At 38.3% G+C, this 16,939-nt stretch overlaps 1 protein-coding gene across 1 annotated transcript; it reads left to right on the forward strand.

Moving 5' to 3' along the window:
- Positions 1 to 2,761: 2,761 nt before the first annotated feature.
- On the forward strand, positions 2,762 to 5,108 carry LOC135152831 (uncharacterized). The gene is made up of 2 exons (XM_064093949.1): positions 2,762 to 4,990; positions 5,097 to 5,108. Exons 1-2 carry the CDS (start codon positions 3,785 to 3,787, stop codon positions 5,106 to 5,108), a joined length of 1,218 nt encoding a protein of 405 aa, XP_063950019.1. The 5' UTR covers positions 2,762 to 3,784.
- Positions 5,109 to 16,939: the final 11,831 nt, after the last annotated feature.

Raw genomic sequence — 16,939 nt, forward strand, 5'->3', positions numbered from 1 at the left:
CCCATCAGGCCTATTGTAGTCCCCCGTTTTACACAATTTATCAGGCCCGGCCCGGCTTAATTATTAAAAAAGCCCGGTCCAGTTAATTAAGAAAAGGTCTGTACTTTTTAAGGACCGATCCTGGGCCTAGCAGGCCGGTCCTTTTGTTCAGCTCTATGTGATACTGTGATCTGTGATGTAAAACTTGATCTATGGCTACTGTCATTTTGCAGAATATTTGAATCTTAGTTTGATTATTGATGGGCGTAATTATGGATATTAATATTTTTATTCATGCTGCAGCCCTTTTTTTCAGAAAAAATTTCGGTTCGGTTTGAAATACAACTGCGGTTCGGTTCGTTTTCCAAACTTTCAAACTTCGATTTTCGCTTATTTATATTCGGTTCGGTTTTTGACCAAACCGACTGTTCCCACATCCCTAGGGATGTGTATGTTTTTTAGTTAGTTTAGTTTCGATCTATGCCTACTGTTCATTATCGAAAACCTGGTTCCGTCCTTGCATTTTTACTAATAGATGATAGGGCATGTTTATGGTTTTGGTTATGGTATGTTGTTGTCTCTCGGATATCTGTATACTATAACACTAGAACAACAGAGCAGTTTTTTGTTTTTCAAAAATAATAAATTTATATATCTTTTTATATCTGAGCCGTTCAAATTGTTTATGATCTATGGTATTGATTAGTCCATATTTTTGCAAATTTAAGTGCCTATTTTTTGTTTATTTTCGTAGTATTAATCGCTTATTTATTTTATTTCAGGAAATTGTAGATAAATAAAGAAGGAAGAGAAAATGCAAGAAAAAGAAGAAAAAGAAAAAGGGTTGGCAAGTAAAGGACACATGGATGGCCACAATTCTCCCAACACTCAAGGCACATGGATGGTCAAGATTGAGCCATGCTACCCCTAAACCCTAATTCTTTAGTTATAAATACCCCCTTCTCTTTACTTGTAATGAACCTACCTAGAAAACCTAGCCACCTACCCACTTTTTCTACCTAGTCATTTCTATAGTTAGTATCTTAGATAGATTTACATTTTGCTAGCCCCAATTTCCTTTCCAAGCTTGTATACACTTTCTTTAATTTCTATACAAATCTCTTTTAGCTTAATCTTGCATTGTCTTTTTAATTTATTTTCTCCAAGATTGTATGATTCTTTTAAGTACCACCACATGCTCTTAAGCTTTTGGGAAATGAAGAATCATTGATCTTGGGAGTAGTGTAGATTTGTGATATTTTGAAATAGTAAACTAAGCTCTAGCACAAAATCAATTTGTGTTAGGGTTTAAATTGAAAACCCCAAATTTTTCTTGTTCTTAGTTTATTGCTTAAATTGCTAAGTAGTAATTATAAGAAATATTAAAAAAAAAATCAGTTCTAAAACCCTCGTTTAATAGCCAGCACCTTTAATCAATTTATTAAGCTTTGTTAAAAGTCCAGCCCTCTGTTTTCGTTTTTATTAAGAATATACTCTGTTCCCCTGTTTTTGGTTACTCTGCTTTCGTTATATTAACAAAACCTTCACTTACTTTTGTTTTAAATTCTCGTACACATCTCCCCTGCTTTGTATTATTCTTGCTGCCGAGTTGAGCCGGTTGAATCACTGAGTCATGACCTGGGTTCTGCTTGTAGCTTGTTGTCTTAGTTTTAGTTGAGTCGCCAAGTAGCACCGAGTCAGCCGAGTTGTTTCTGTGTTGCTTTCTGAGTTTAGATCGAGTCATAGCTATAGTTTTTCTTGTTGAATGCTGTGTTTTGTTGGATTGCTGAGTTCTTGTTAATGTCGAGTCGTGTCTGAGTTCGCTGCTCCGAGTCGAGCTGTTTAATTTTTAGTCGCCGATTGCTCTGTTGTTCTTTCACTAAATTTCCGAGTCGCTGTTAACTTCTATGCCCCGAGTCGTCTGTGTTAGTGCTTTCCGAGTCCTGTTTTTCGTTCACTGAGTTTGCTGCATTCCGTCGAGTCATCTGTTTGACGATTGTTGAGTTGGATTTGTCTGCGTTTTGCCGAGCTCAGATTCTGTGTTACTGGGTTTAGTCTTGTTTACCTGGGTTGTTAACGTTTTGTTTAGAATGCTTCACGTCTGAGTCTTTAGTCGAGTAGTGTGTAGTCAAGTTCGTTAGTTTCTTGATGGCTGAGTCGTTAGTTAATGTTTAAACAAAGTTCCGAGTCAAGGTTCGATACCGAGTTACTAGCTGGGTTTTGTATTCAGGTTTTTGCGAGTCATGTTTCGATTTTTAATGCTTGGCCAGCTGAGTCCTTTTCTGGGTTTTGGTATTAAGTTGTCGGGGCTGAGTTTGTTTTCATCTCTGCTGAGTACTTAGTTCTGAGTAATCTGTTTTCACCGAGTCTGGGTGTTGTTTTCTTTTATATTAGTTCGTTTGTCTTGTGTTTGTGGTTTCCCGATTATTGTTTCCTGTAGCTGCGACTATTCTTCAGGGTTTTAATTTGCTTTGCTTTGCCAACTTTATACTGAAATTGTTATGACTAGTAGTTTGTTATCGAGTAGTTTAGTTGTTGAAATTTTGGTACGATATTTGTTTTTGGCTTTTGTTGATTAATTTTGTAAAATTAGTCTTGTTAATTAAGTTCGGTAATTTATTAAGGTTAATTAGATTAAAATTTAAATTGAACTTATGTTAATGAAAATTAGTTTTTAAAATACACCCTCTCCACTAAAATTAATTGTTCTAATTCGCCTAGGTTAAAAATTAAGGTTTCGAAAATAATTTTAATCTCTGTGGACGAATCATAAATATTAAAACGGAGATCGTGCGCTTGCGATTATTTTTAAATCTCTTTTCGAGCACATCAAGTTTTTGGCGCCGCTGCCGGGGATTAAAATTAATTTTTCGCTTCTTTATTTTTAATCTTTCGGATTAGTTTGTTTCTCACTATTTTTGTTTTTATTTCGAGGAGGAGTATTCGGGAATTATGGAGTAAAGTAGACAAATTTTGCTCGGATTTGGAAGCTTGCTTTGGTATCTCGTATCTCTCCACTCTTATTTTTCGTTTTTATTTAGAAAACCACAAACAAATTTGAAAATTGAAAAAACACAAACAAATCAAAAATTTAAAATCCAAAAATATTAGTTAGAACTACATATTTGTTGCATCATGCATTTTTACACTTAGGGCATATCATTTAGATTTTAATTTTTGTTTTTTTAAAATTTCGTACCTTTAATTGTGGTGATCGCTGGAGGACCCTAAGGTACGTTAATTTCTTTTCTTTAGATTAAAACACGTAGTTTAAGCATCCATAGTTGTTTATCGCTTTAATTATCTCGTTGTGTGGTGCATCATTTTAAATAAATCTTAAGGGCAAAACCCAATCACAAGATAAGGGGAGGGATTTCATCACTCTTTCCTTAGCCCACAACGATTTAATTACTTCATTTTGCATTTCCCTAGCCTTTTAATAAAATTGAATTAGACATTAGCCCCTAGGTTTCGCGCTCAACTAGGAAGGTACCTAAAAGACGAGGTAATCTTTAATTATTCCGACTTTTCGGTGTCTAAGGCAAGCGAAAGCTTACCTGGCCGATTAAGGTTTGGTGTCTAAGCGCGGAGATTGGCCTCTTGGCAATGCCTGCTCCAAACTGGCCAGACCGGTCCGAATAATTTTGGATTTATCGAGTTTTTGGTGGTCCTTAACGTTAGGAGCAAGGTCTAGTTCATTTTTATTAGGGAACCATAGAATTAAGTTTTTCTTTCACTTTTACACCCTTTCTTTTGTTTGATTTAATTTCTCGCGCTTATTTGCTACGTGTTTACTATCTAGTTTATGCGAACTACTTGGGTTAGGAGCGAATCGTCTAGATTAATTAGACTGATCATCGAAATTCCTTCTTCGTCCTCTTCGGACTCCGAACCCATAGAAGCTAGCGAACCGATAGTAAATATGGCGTTGTCTCTTAAAGACCGCTGTTACCCGTCCCGTTCTGCTCAACCATCGTGTATCACCCTTCCTCCCGTTAATGGGAATAATTTCGAAATTAAGGCACATCACATTAGCATGTTGCCTAAATTTTTAGGGAGTGAAGGTGAGGATCCCTATCTTTTCATTCAAGAATTTGAGGAGGTTTGCGGTTTGCAAAAACTCCAACAATTGAGCGAAGACTCCATTCGGCTTAGACTAATCAACTTTGCTTTAAAAGAAAATGCTAAAAAATGGTTGTATAGTCTTCCCGTCAATTCTATTTCCACTTGGGAAGGGTTTGTGGTAATGTTTCTTAAAAAGTATTTTCCAAACCACAAAACGACTCGAATTACAAATGAAATAAATCAATTCCATCAAAGAGAAAATGAGTCTTTTTGGAAATTCTTTGATCGTTTCAAAAATCTTTTATCACAATGCCCCCACCATGGAATAGAGAAATGGAGACTTTGTAAGATTGTGTACAAGGCCTTAGATAGTCAAACAACCGCGTTGTTAGAGTCTATGTGCCAAGGCAAGTTCATGGAAAAAGATGAGGACCAAGGGTGGGAATTTTTCGAGGACTTAGCCGAGAAAACAATGTTATGGGAGTCTACTAGGGAACCTAAAAAGTCGATCGAGGCGTCTAGCTCTAGGGGTTTGCACTCGATAGGAAACAATGTGGCAACCGATGCCAAATTAGCAACCCTTACTAAGAGACTCGAAGCTTTAGAGTCTCATAGTGGCCCCTCATCTATGCCTATGTTCCCGAACTATAATGCTTCCCATCCCGAGATTCAACAATCTCATGATTTTGAGCAAGTGAATGCGATGTTTCAACCTAAGTCTAGAAATGATCCTTTTGCACCAACTTACAACCCCGGGTGGAAGAATCACCCGAATTTCTCGTGGAACCAAGGTCAAAACTTTCAAACTCCACAACCTAATTTTCCTAGGCCCAATCCCAACTCCTTTCCGAATTATCAAAACCCGAATCAAGCTCCGATAAATCCTCCCGGTTTTAATGATTCGGATAAGAGACTCAATTCCTTAGAAAAGAGCATAGAGGCCTTAGTGAAATCGCAAACTAACTTGACCCAATCCCAACAAACTTTCATGCAAACTTTAACCCAAGATAGGCAACTTTTGCATTCTAATGTGCAAGCCGTTTCTAAGTTAGAGTCTCAATTGAGTCAATTAGCGAGCACGTTGTGTGAACGAGAAAAGAACAAATTCCCGAGCCAACCCGAGGTGAACCCGAAATTTCCACTTAATCAAAGACCCCCGGATAACGTGCATTCGGTCATTTCTCTTAGGTCGGGTAAACAAGTTGATACCCACATTGGTGAGAACCTTGGTAAGAAAGGGGATTCGACTTCTAATCCAAGTCCACCCCGCACTACCATTAATCATGACAAACCCGAGTGTTCAAAAGCCCGTGAGGAGTCGAGTGAACCAAACCCGGAACCCGAATTGCAAAGTGAAGTAGTCTATAAACCGAGAGTCCCTTACCCACAAAGACTTATTTCACCGAAGCAATCGGCTCAAATGGAGAAGATTTTGGAAGTGTTTAAGCAAGTCAAGGTCAACATACCCCTTTTAGATGCAATTCAACAAATTCCCTCATATGCTAAGTGTCTTAAGGAGTTATGTACCCATAAGAGAACCAACCATGTCCCTAAGAAAGCTTTCCTTACGTCTCACATTAGTTCGATTCTCTCAAACCAAATTCCCGTGAAATACAAGGATCCCGGTTGTCCTACAATTTCATGTGTCATAGGAGAAACTTTTGTGGATAAGGCGTTACTTGATTTAGGGGCTAGTGTTAATCTCCTTCCATATTCTGTCTACCAAGCTTTAGGTTTAGGGGAGCTCCGACAAACCAATGTCACACTTCAATTAGCCGACCGATCCGTGAAAATTCCTAAGGGAATGATCGAGGATGTGCTAATTAAAGTAGGTGACTTTGTGTTTCCCGTATATTTTGTCGTCCTAGAGACCGAGCCGGTTAGGAACCCTAAGAATCAAATTCCCATTATCCTAGGACGACCCTTTTTAGCTACATCCAACGCGTTGATTAATTGTAGGAACGGCTTAATGAAGCTAACATTTGGTAACATGACAATCGACCTCAACATCTTTCATGTAGGGAAACAATCCGATGATTTCTATGATCAACCTATGGACGTTAATCTAATTGATGAAATAGTTGATCAAGATCTCATGAATCCCAAAGATGCCCTTGAATTTTGCTTAAAACATTTTGGAGAGGATTGGGATGTTTCCAACTACACACATGAGGTCAACCAAATGTTAGAATCCACCATTCCTACAACAAGTCAAGAGCGTGATGTTGAACCCGAGCATTTGCCTTTACCTAAGAAAACCGTTGAGTCACAACCGCCGGAAGTAGAACTCAAACCTCTTCCCGACACTCTTAAGTATGCTTTTCTAGGCCCTAACGAGTCTTATCCCGTTATCATTGCCTCTAATTTGACTACGTCACAAGAGGAAGAACTTTTAGGAATCCTTAGAAAGCATAAGGGAGCCATAGGGTGGAGCATTTCGGACATTAAAGGAATTAGCCCGGCGATTGTCCAACATAGGATTCATTTGGTAGAAGATGCAAAGCCCGTGAGAGAACCTCAAAGGAGGTTGAATCCTCCCATGATGGAGGTAGTTAAGAAAGAAATTCTTAAGTGCTTAGACAATGGGATCATCTATCCAATTTCCGATAGTAAGTGGGTGAGTCCCGTCCATGTAGTGCCTAAGAAGTCGGGCATTACTTTAGTAACCAATGAGAACAATGAGCAAGTTCCAACACGTGTCCAATCCGGTTGGAGAATGTGCATAGATTTTAGAAAGCTCAATGCCGTCACTAGGAAAGATCATTTTCCTTTGCCTTTTATCGATCAAATGCTAGAAAGGTTAGCGGGTCATGCTTTCTATTGCTTCTTAGATGGTTATTCGGGATATTTCCAAATCCCAATTGCACCCGAAGACCAAGAAAAGACCACCTTCACGTGCCCTTTTGGAACCTTCGCGTATAGACGCCTAGCTTTCGGTCTCACCACAGGCCCGTCCACATTCCAAAGGTGCATGACTAGCATCTTCTCGGAAATGATAGGTGACTTTCTAGAAGTCTTCATAGACGACTTTTCCATCTTTGGACCATCTTTTCACCAATGCCTTAACAATCTAGATCGAGTGTTGAAAAGATGTGAGGAAACGGATCTAGTGTTAAATTGGGAGAAATGTCATTTCATGGTTAAGGAGGGAATCGTTTTAGGACACATAATTTCTGAAAAAGGAATCGAAGTAGACAAGGCTAAGGTCGACCTAATAGCTAATCTCCCTCCTCCCAAGTCCGTTAAGGAAATTCGTTCTTTCCTTGGACATGCGGGATTTTATCGTAGATTCATCCAAGATTTTAGCAAAAAGGCCCGACCTTTGACCAACCTTCTAGCTAAGGATGTCAAATTCGAGTTCACAAGCGAGTGTGTTCATGCCTTCGAAGACCTCAAGAGAGAATTGACCTCGGCCCCGATCATGAAGTCTCCCGATTGGAGTAAACCTTTTGAGCTTATGTGTGACGCATCCGATTATGCCATAGGAGCGGTTTTAGGACAACGAATAGATAAGAGGCCTCATGTCATTTACTACGCTAGTAAGACCTTAAATGATGCCCAACTCAATTACTCTACCACCGATAAGGAACTTCTAGCCGTAGTCTTTGCCTTAGAAAAATTTCGCTCTTATCTTATCGGATCCAAAATCATTGTTTACACCGATCATGCTGCTCTTAAGTACCTTTTCTCTAAAAAAGACTCAAAAGCCCGATTGATTAGATGGGTGTTGTTGCTCCAAGAGTTTGACTTAGAGATTAGGGATAAGAAAGGTTGCGAGAATGTCGTCGCCGATCATCTCTCTCGATTAGTGGTTGAGTCCACTAACGACTTGCCCTTGAGCGAGTCATTTCCCGACGAACACCTTCTCTCAATTTCCACTCTCCCTTGGTTCGCCGACATAGTCAATTACTTAGCAACCGGTGACATTCCCTCGACATGGTCCAAGAATGATAAAGCCAAGTTCTTTTCTCAAGTGAAACATTTCTTTTGGGACGACCCATATCTCTTTAAGCATTGTCCAGATCAAATCATTAGGAGGTGTGTCCCAAATAGTTAGTTTCATAGCATCCTCTCGTTTTGTCACGATCAAGCATGTGGAGGACATTTTAGTGCGAAGAAGACCGTCGCTAAAATCCTCCAATGCGGTTTTTATTGGCCTACTTTGTTTAAGGATGCCGCCGAGTATTGTTCCGCATGTAGTAGGTGCCAACATCTAGGAAGAATCACTAGGAGGAACATGATGCCTATGAGCCCAATCCTTGTTATAGAGCTCTTTGATGTGTGGGGCATAGATTTCATGGGCCCATTCCCTAGTTCGTTTGGACACCTTTACATCCTTCTAGCGGTAGATTACGTTTCTAAGTGGGTAGAAGCCATTCCGACCCGGTCCAATGACAACAAGGTTGTCCTTAGATTCCTTAAAGAGAATATCTTTTCTCGATTTGGAACGCCTAGGGCTATCATTAGTGACCAAGGGACGCATTTCAAGAATCGTCAATTCGAGTCTCTTCTTAAGAAGTACTCCATCACTCATAGGCTTGCTACCCCTTATCATCCTCAAACTAGTGGCCAAGTAGAGGTTTCGAACCGGCAAATTAAGCAAATCTTAGAAAAGACGGTCAACTCAAATAGGAAGGATTGATCCACCAAGTTGATAGACGCCTTATGGGCCTATCGGACCGCCTTTAAGACCGTCTTAGGAATGTCTCCTTATAGACTCGTGTATGGTAAAGCTTGCCATTTGCCGGTTGAGTTAGAGCATAGGGCCATGTGGGCCATTAGAGAATTGAACTTCGACTTACCCACCGCCGGTAGTCATCGGAAGTTGCAATTGACCGAGTTGGACGAACTTAGAAATGATGCCTACGAAAACGCTAAAATTTACAAAGAGAGAACTAAGGCCTTCCATGATAAGACCATCTTGAGAAAATCCTTTTCTCCCGGCCAAAAAGTTCTTCTCTACAACTCTAGGCTTCATTTGTTTCCCGGAAAGTTGCGTTCTAGATGGGATGGTCCTTACATTGTTCAAGTTGTGTTTCCTCACTGTGCTGTTGAAATTCAGGATCCTAAAAATGGTAATGTTTTCAAAGTTAATGGTCAACGTCTTAAACCATTTTTAGAATTGCCTGTTGATTCGGAGGAAGAAGTCATCCACCTCATCGACCCTTGATCATGTAAGTTGCTTCAGTAGTTAATAAAAATCCCTTCATCCCTTATTCAGGTATTTTTCCTCTTTACTCTCTTATTTCAATTCTCTCTTTTGCATACATTGAGGACAATGCATGATTTAGGTATGGGGAGGGCTTTAGTGTAATTCTTAAAAAATGAAAAACCCTAAAAAATGAAAAAATTAGAAAATCCAAAAATAGAGATTCTTTTAGCTAAGTTGTTTTTCCCTCACTCGAACTTTAGGAGTAGTTGGTGTTTAGCATGTTTTCGAAAAGTATATATATATAGTGTCTTTTAGATAATTTGAACGTAGTTGAGTAAGGTTGTCTTTTTGAAACTTGTATCGACCGATGTGTACTTTAAATTCCAAGATGGCACACACATTTGCACAAGACCTTTGATAGAGAGATTGTCTAGTGATATTATTCGATACCTGAGAGAGAACCCACATGTTGAAACAATGTCGAATCGAACCTTTACGAATAAAAAAAAAAGAAATATAGAAAAAAAAAGAAGAAAAAAAAGAAGAAAAAAAAGATAGAAAAAGAAAAGGAATAACTACTTCAATACCCATTGTTCTTTATAGATTAAATCTTTAGATAAATGGGCAAAAGTAGATTGGCTAGTCTCGTTTTGTGGCCTTTGTTACTCGAGCAATTAAGTCCGTAGGGGGATTTTAAAACCTAGTGCCCTAAGACCGTTTGGTTTGGGAGTCACTGACCTAAAGCTCGCTACATGGGTAACATTGTTTGCCTAAGAAAACGGACAAAATAAAGTCAATGCAAAAAAAAAAAAAAGAATAAAGAGTTTGTAAAGTTTGGCTAGATATTTGTTTCGATAGAGATTGGGTCAGTTCAAAATTGGTTGAAAAAGAGAAAATGTTATTAGACGATTAGGATCCATCAAAGGCCTTAAATTACTTACACTCCTTGGATTTCTAGTAAATCTTTGTGTCGATGCAAGTAGATTAGAGACAACTGTATCTTGATTATTAGTAGATGAGTCTTTAAGTCGTATTTTCCTTAAAAACGCTTTTTGTTAACACCAACGAAATTAGAGTAGAGTCGAGTAGACACTTGCTAGAATGTCTCGAAGATTTTATGGGTATATCTTCTGTAAACCCTTAGGAGACAAAACTCCTCTTGTAGAGATCGTCTACGAGTTTAACGGGTTGGTGAACCTAAAATCACCCGTCACGCCTACGAAAAGGAGCCTAGGAATTGCATTTAGTTTTCTTAGTTTATTTCTTTTCTTTTGATTTTTACTCGAGGACGAGCAAAAGATAGGTATGGGGAAGTTTGATTAGTCCATATTTTTGCAAATTTAAGTGCCTATTTTTTGTTTATTTTCGTAGTATTAATCGCTTATTTATTTTATTTCAGGAAATTGTAGATAAATAAAGAAGGAAGAGAAAATGCAAGAAAAAGAAGAAAAAGAAAAAGGGTTGGCAAGTAAAGGACACATGGATGGCCACAATTCTCCCAACACTCAAGGCACATGGATGGTCAAGATTGAGCCACGCTACCCCTAAACCCTAATTCTTTAGTTATAAATACCCCCTTCTCTTTACTTGTAATGAACCTACCTAGAAAACCTAGCCACCTACCCACTTTTTCTACCTAGTCATTTCTATAGTTAGTATCTTAGATAGATTTACATTTTGCTAGCCCCAATTTCCTTTCCAAGCTTGTATACACTTTCTTTAATTTCTATACAAATCTCTTTTAGCTTAATCTTGCATTGTCTTTTTAATTTATTTTCTCCAAGATTGTATGATTCTTTTAAGTACCACCACATGCTCTTAAGCTTTTGGGAAATGAAGAATCATTGATCTTGGGAGTAGTGTAGATTTGTGATATTTTGAAATAGTAAACTAAGCTCTAGCACAAAATCAATTTGTGTTAGGGTTTAAATTGAAAACCCCAAATTTTTCTTGTTCTTAGTTTATTGCTTAAATTGCTAAGTAGTAATTATAAGAAATATTAAAAAAAAAATCAGTTCTAAAACCCTCGTTTAATAGCCAGCACCTTTAATCAATTTATTAAGCTTTGTTAAAAGTCCAGCCCTCTGTTTTCGTTTTTATTAAGAATATACTCTGTTCCCCTGTTTTTGGTTACTCTGCTTTCGTTATATTAACAAAACCTTCACTTACTTTTGTTTTAAATTCTCGTACACATCTCCCCTGCTTTGTATTATTCTTGCTGCCGAGTTGAGCCGGTTGAATCACTGAGTCATGACCTGGGTTCTGCTTGTAGCTTGTTGTCTTAGTTTTAGTTGAGTCGCCAAGTAGCACCGAGTCAGCCGAGCTGTTTCTGTGTTGCTTTCTGAGTTTAGATCGAGTCATAGCTAGGGGTGGCAATATCAGACACGACCCGAAACCCGACACGAACCCGACCCAACCCGAAACCCGATTTACTGAGACAGAAACCCGAAAGTGACCCGAAAATCACCCGATTGACCCGAAATGGACCCGAAATGACCCGAAATTAGAATTTCATTTCTAATAACTTCAATTTTCAGTTTTATTCAATTTCAAGTGATTTTAGCTTGACCCGAAATCGACCCGATTGCCGACACGAACACGACCCGTTACCCGAAATTGCCACCCCTAGTCATAGCTATAGTTTTTCTTGTTGAATGATGTGTTTTGTTGGATTGCTGAGTTCTTGTTAATGTCGAGTCGTGTCTGAGTTCGCTGCTCCGAGTCGAGCTGTTTAATTTTTAGTCGCCGATTGCTCTGTTGTTCTTTCACTGAATTTCCGAGTCGCTGTTAACTTCTATGCCCCGAGTCGTCTGTGTTAGTGCTTTCCGATTCCTGTTTTTCGTTCACTGAGTTTGCTGCATTCCGTCGAGTCATCTGTTTGACGATTGTTGAGTTGGATTTGTCTGCGTTTTGCCGAGTTCAGATTCTGTGTTGCTGGGTTTAGTCTTGTTTACCTGGGTTGTTAACGTTTTGTTTAGAATGCTTCATGTCTGAGTCTTTAGTCGAGTAGTGTGTAGTCAAGTTCGTTAGTTTCTTGATGGCTGAGTCGTTAGTTAATGTTTAAACAAAGTTCCGAGTCAAGGTTCGATACCGAGTTACTAGCTGGGTTTTGTATTCAGGTTTTTGCGAGTCATGTTTCGATTTTTAATGCTTGGCCAGCTGAGTCCTTTTCTGGGTTTTGGTATTAAGTTGTCGGGGCTGAGTTTGTTTTCATCTCTGCTGAGTACTTAGTTCTGAGTAATCTGTTTTCACCGAGTCTTGGTGTTGTTTTTCTTTTATATTAGTTCGTTTGTCTTGTGTTTGTGGTTTCCCGATTATTGTTTCCTGTAGCTGCGACTATTCTTCAGGGTTTTAATTTGCTTTGCTTTGCCAACTTTATACTGAAATTGTTATGACTAGTAGTTTGTTATCGAGTAGTTTAGTTGTTGAAATTTTGGTACGATATTTGTTTTTGGCTTTTGTTGATTAATTTTGTAAAATTAGTCTTGTTAATTAAGTTTGGTAATTTATTAAGGTTAATTAGATTAAAATTTAAATTGAACTTATGTTAATGAAAATTAGTTTTTAAAATACACCCTCTCCACTAAAATTAATTGTTCTAATTCGCCTAGGTTAAAAATTAAGGTTTCGAAAATAATTTTAATCTCTGTGGACGAATCATAAATATTAAAACGGAGATCGTGCGCTTGCGATTATTTTTAAATCTCTTTTCGAGCACATCAAGTTTTTGGCGCCGCTGCCGGGGAACCTAATATTTTAGATATGGTCTCCAAAGACTCTAATATTTTAGTCTCCAAGGAACCCAACTCTTGTTGAGTTCGTTTTTGATGAAAACGATAGTGTGCCAAGTGGCCATAATCTCTACACAGTTGGACATTTGGATTGAAATCGCCCTGCATTTTTGTTAGTTCAAGAAACGAACGAGAAGTTAGCTTCTAAGAACATCTAGTTGTTTAAATCACTATGGCATTCATCACACAATCATGCATGCTATTGGTGATTCATATCCAGCCTCGGAACTTGGAAGCTGTTGCACAAATTCGAAGAGCGGAACTTCTAATTGGGTAGCAACGTTTTTTGACGACTCTGAATCATTTAGTAAAAAATTCTTTCGCAAAAATTCAAAATATAAGTTTCTATTATTTGTACTTGTGTGTTGTTCGCAACAATATTAAACAAGTCATGTTCACCTTGATTAAAATGTTCAATATCAAAATGATAATACTGAAAACAAAAATTTAATATTCAGATTTTTTTTACCGTTGCACAATATTATCCGTAATACTAATTAGTTTGATGTTTCTCCTCAAATTTTAATACTTTTCTTTACTAAGAAAAAGAGTAAAAGACTAGTTAAAAGACTAGTTATGTGTGGTTTGTGATGCACCACAACATAGTAGCAAAACAGTGGCACGAGATCTCTAACAGAATTGCGATCTCTTGGGAGGGGGCATTCTCTCCCTCCATAGGGCCTCCAGATTATATCCTATTAAGAGAAAACATGAAAGCAAAGTTAGCAATTATATAGAATCTCGTAAATGCAAAGTTAGCAATTATATAGAATCTCGTAAACTCGTAAAATGGCATTAATAAAAAAACACAAGTTCATTAGGAAAAGATGCATGAGAAACTATAAAATTTCAGGTATACAAAATGCAATTTTGTCTAAAAACTAACAATTCAATGTGTACCTTTCCTGTGATAGGCAGCGGCAACATCGAGTCAATCGTCCATTTGGCATAATGGTTATGCGTTTTCTTGTTTATTTTACGAACGATCCATGGTAGCCATGGCTCTCCGTGTTTTACCGACTCAGGGGGATTCTTCAACTTGATCCCAAGAGCAGTCTGCAGCTTCTTGATCCGAATTATGAAAAAAACCTGTCAAACAAAGAAAAACATACAAATATAAGAACAAATAAATGACAATGAAAGCACAATAAAACAATACTATAAACGTATAAGCAAAACTTACAAGAAGAACCCAAAGATTCCCATCAATATAATTTTATTTTTTTTGGGCAGCGGTTCATTTCGTTGTATAGGTAAGCCAATAATGCTGCTCCCCATGCATAATCATCGATTCTGTCCAAATTCTCTACGAATTGGACTGAAACCGAGTCAATTTCATGTTTGTTATTGTTTGGCGCAATAAACGCAAACAAAACAATGAGCAGCACAGCAATTTTCCGGGCTCGGTAATCTTCAACACGGTCCTTGTCCAAGGCAATGTTGATGATCTCCTTTACCGGCAGAGTTGTCTTCTTCTGAAAATGCTCTTTCCCAAAAACCCGGTGAAAGGCGCCGTCATCGTATGAATCTTTATATAATACTGGTTCACCTGTAATAGGTAAACCAGTTATATAAAGAACATCCTCTAGCGTGAGGCCAAGAGCATGTGTATCTGTCATGATAGCAGAGTATTAGTATGAGCAGAGTACTAGTATGTTCAGTATAAGTATAGTAAGGATAGTAGGGTAGTAGGGTACCAAAGAGAAAAATCTGACGATCAGATTTGTAGTAACCTCCATCAAAGATGCTTGCAATGAATGACGCCATCATGTCAGGCTCCACGTCAATCATGCTAAGCAGCCCAAAGAGACAATTCTTGTTCTCCAGGTTCAGAATGTGATCTTTAAAATCACTATCAAGAGCTTTCCATAATTGGCTCAGCTGCGAGAGTTTTCCGGCTCCTCTTGTGGACGACGAGTTAGACATTTTATAAATATGCAAAGTTAAACAAAGAGAAATGATCAATACCTTGACAACAAGTAATCAATCTACAAACACCAAAAAAACCCATGTACAATAATCAGAAAGTAAGAATATATACATACACGTACACATACACATACACATATGAATGAATTGAAACATCTGTTTCATCATGTTACTAATGTATTGTTTTCTGGTAGGAAACAGAGATAAGATATACCTTTTTACTGTGTGTTGTACATGATCATGATCTTGTAACTATTCAGTTCATATTATTCATACTTTAGATTCTCAATCTTTCTTTAAAAATTAAAAATAGATTCCAAGTACGTAATCTGGAAACCTTGAAATGGAACTAAGCAATGGATGAGTTGATTGCTATTGCTAAGGGTTTCACTATCTGCTGCAAATGTTGAGTACCAACTAGATGCTTTTTCCTATTTCCCATAATTACCACAACATTCTCAATTCTTTTAACGTCCTCCACAAGGATTTCATAATGCCTCTTCACTTCATCCGCTGTCTTGTCGCCAACAGCCTTGGCGATATTCTGCCAACGATCAGGTGTGTCCTTATCATACACAGCCAGAGCCCTTTCAAAGGCTTTATTCTGTTTTGCTGTCCAAGAGGCAGTGCCACGTGAAGACATAGCTAACATGCAAATGAAGAATGAAGTGAAAATTTGAAGTCCAAGTAGAATGTTTGGAAGGAAAAAAGAAGAGAACTCTTTGAGTTTGAAGAGTTGATATCTGCAAAGAAGTGACAATTCTTGTTCTTATATAAGCTCCTGGAGTAGAGGATGTGGGATGGGGTCATGCCAGTGTGCTTATACAAGTTCTAATGATCTGACTTTCTAAAACACTGTTAACCTACCCATAATTAAAGGCAAGTGATTTGGTGTCAGTTTGATGAAGCTAACTTACAGAGGCCCCCACACAAAGTACATCTCTTCCGAGAAAGTAAGCAAGACTTTAGATGCCAATCATTATTCGAGGAGTTCCAAATAAAGACCCTTTTGATTTCAAAATCAAAAGTCGAAGGAGAAGAGGGGAAACTTTTTGTTGGGGTTTTTTGTGAAAATGCCTCAAAGCATACGTTTCACAAAAAAATAAAAGACACTTTTTCGAGCTCAGAATATACCATTTATAAGATAGAAAGTAAAAAGGGCGTAGGTCCCTTGGCATTTGAGTTGTTAGGCGAAGAAAAAGAGCTTATTATCTCGGTAGGGGAAAACCTTTGTTTGTTGCACCAAGCGGCAACTTCGTTTCAGCAGCATCGGGCGATTACGCCTTTAGAAAGCCAAGTTTTCTTTTTCTCTTCGCGCCATGATTGTTCGCCAAACGTGTTTTCAATACAATTGCTTATTTTTGGGTCGGGTTCGTAGTTATTTTAGCATTTGCGTACTTTTCCGGCCTAATAACGATCGACATAAAGTATGCGGAGGGAGCCGAAGAAAAAGTAAAAGCTATAAACGACGTTCTACAAAGTGTACATTTTCCTCTGAGACTCCCAGTTCCCTCTCCTCCCCCTCAACCACCAATAGACCTCCCTTGGTATCATTACGGGAGATACCCACAAGTAAGCAATCTCATGTCTACGATCTTTGTAAGTGCTTTTAAATCTTTCTCAATAAGAAAGGGCGAAGAGCTTCTGCGAAAGACCTGGAATTTCTTATTTGGGGGGTGGGGTGGAGGTAGGTAAGTATTACAATCGGCACCCTTGGCCCACGAGTTGTTGTTATAAAGAGAAAGGAACTACCAAAGGTCTGATCCTTCCTTGTTGAAGGTACGTAGGCAGTTCGGTTTTTAGTAGGCCGAATCCGACTATATGCAAGAGGTACAAAAGGCTGGCTCTATCATCTATCAGATAATATAGCAAGGGGCGGTGCAGCCGGCTTAGCGCAGGGCTGGGGGATTCTGAATTGAAACATCCGTTTCATCATGTTACTAATGTATGCATAGTTGAATCTGACCAAGAAAATCAAGGACAGCAACCTCATAACACCTAAACGGCAACCTGATTCTAGATT

The sequence above is a fragment of the Daucus carota genome, chromosome 5 (assembly GCF_001625215.2).
Source record: "Daucus carota subsp. sativus chromosome 5, DH1 v3.0, whole genome shotgun sequence".
NCBI lineage: Eukaryota > Viridiplantae > Streptophyta > Magnoliopsida > Apiales > Apiaceae > Daucus > Daucus carota.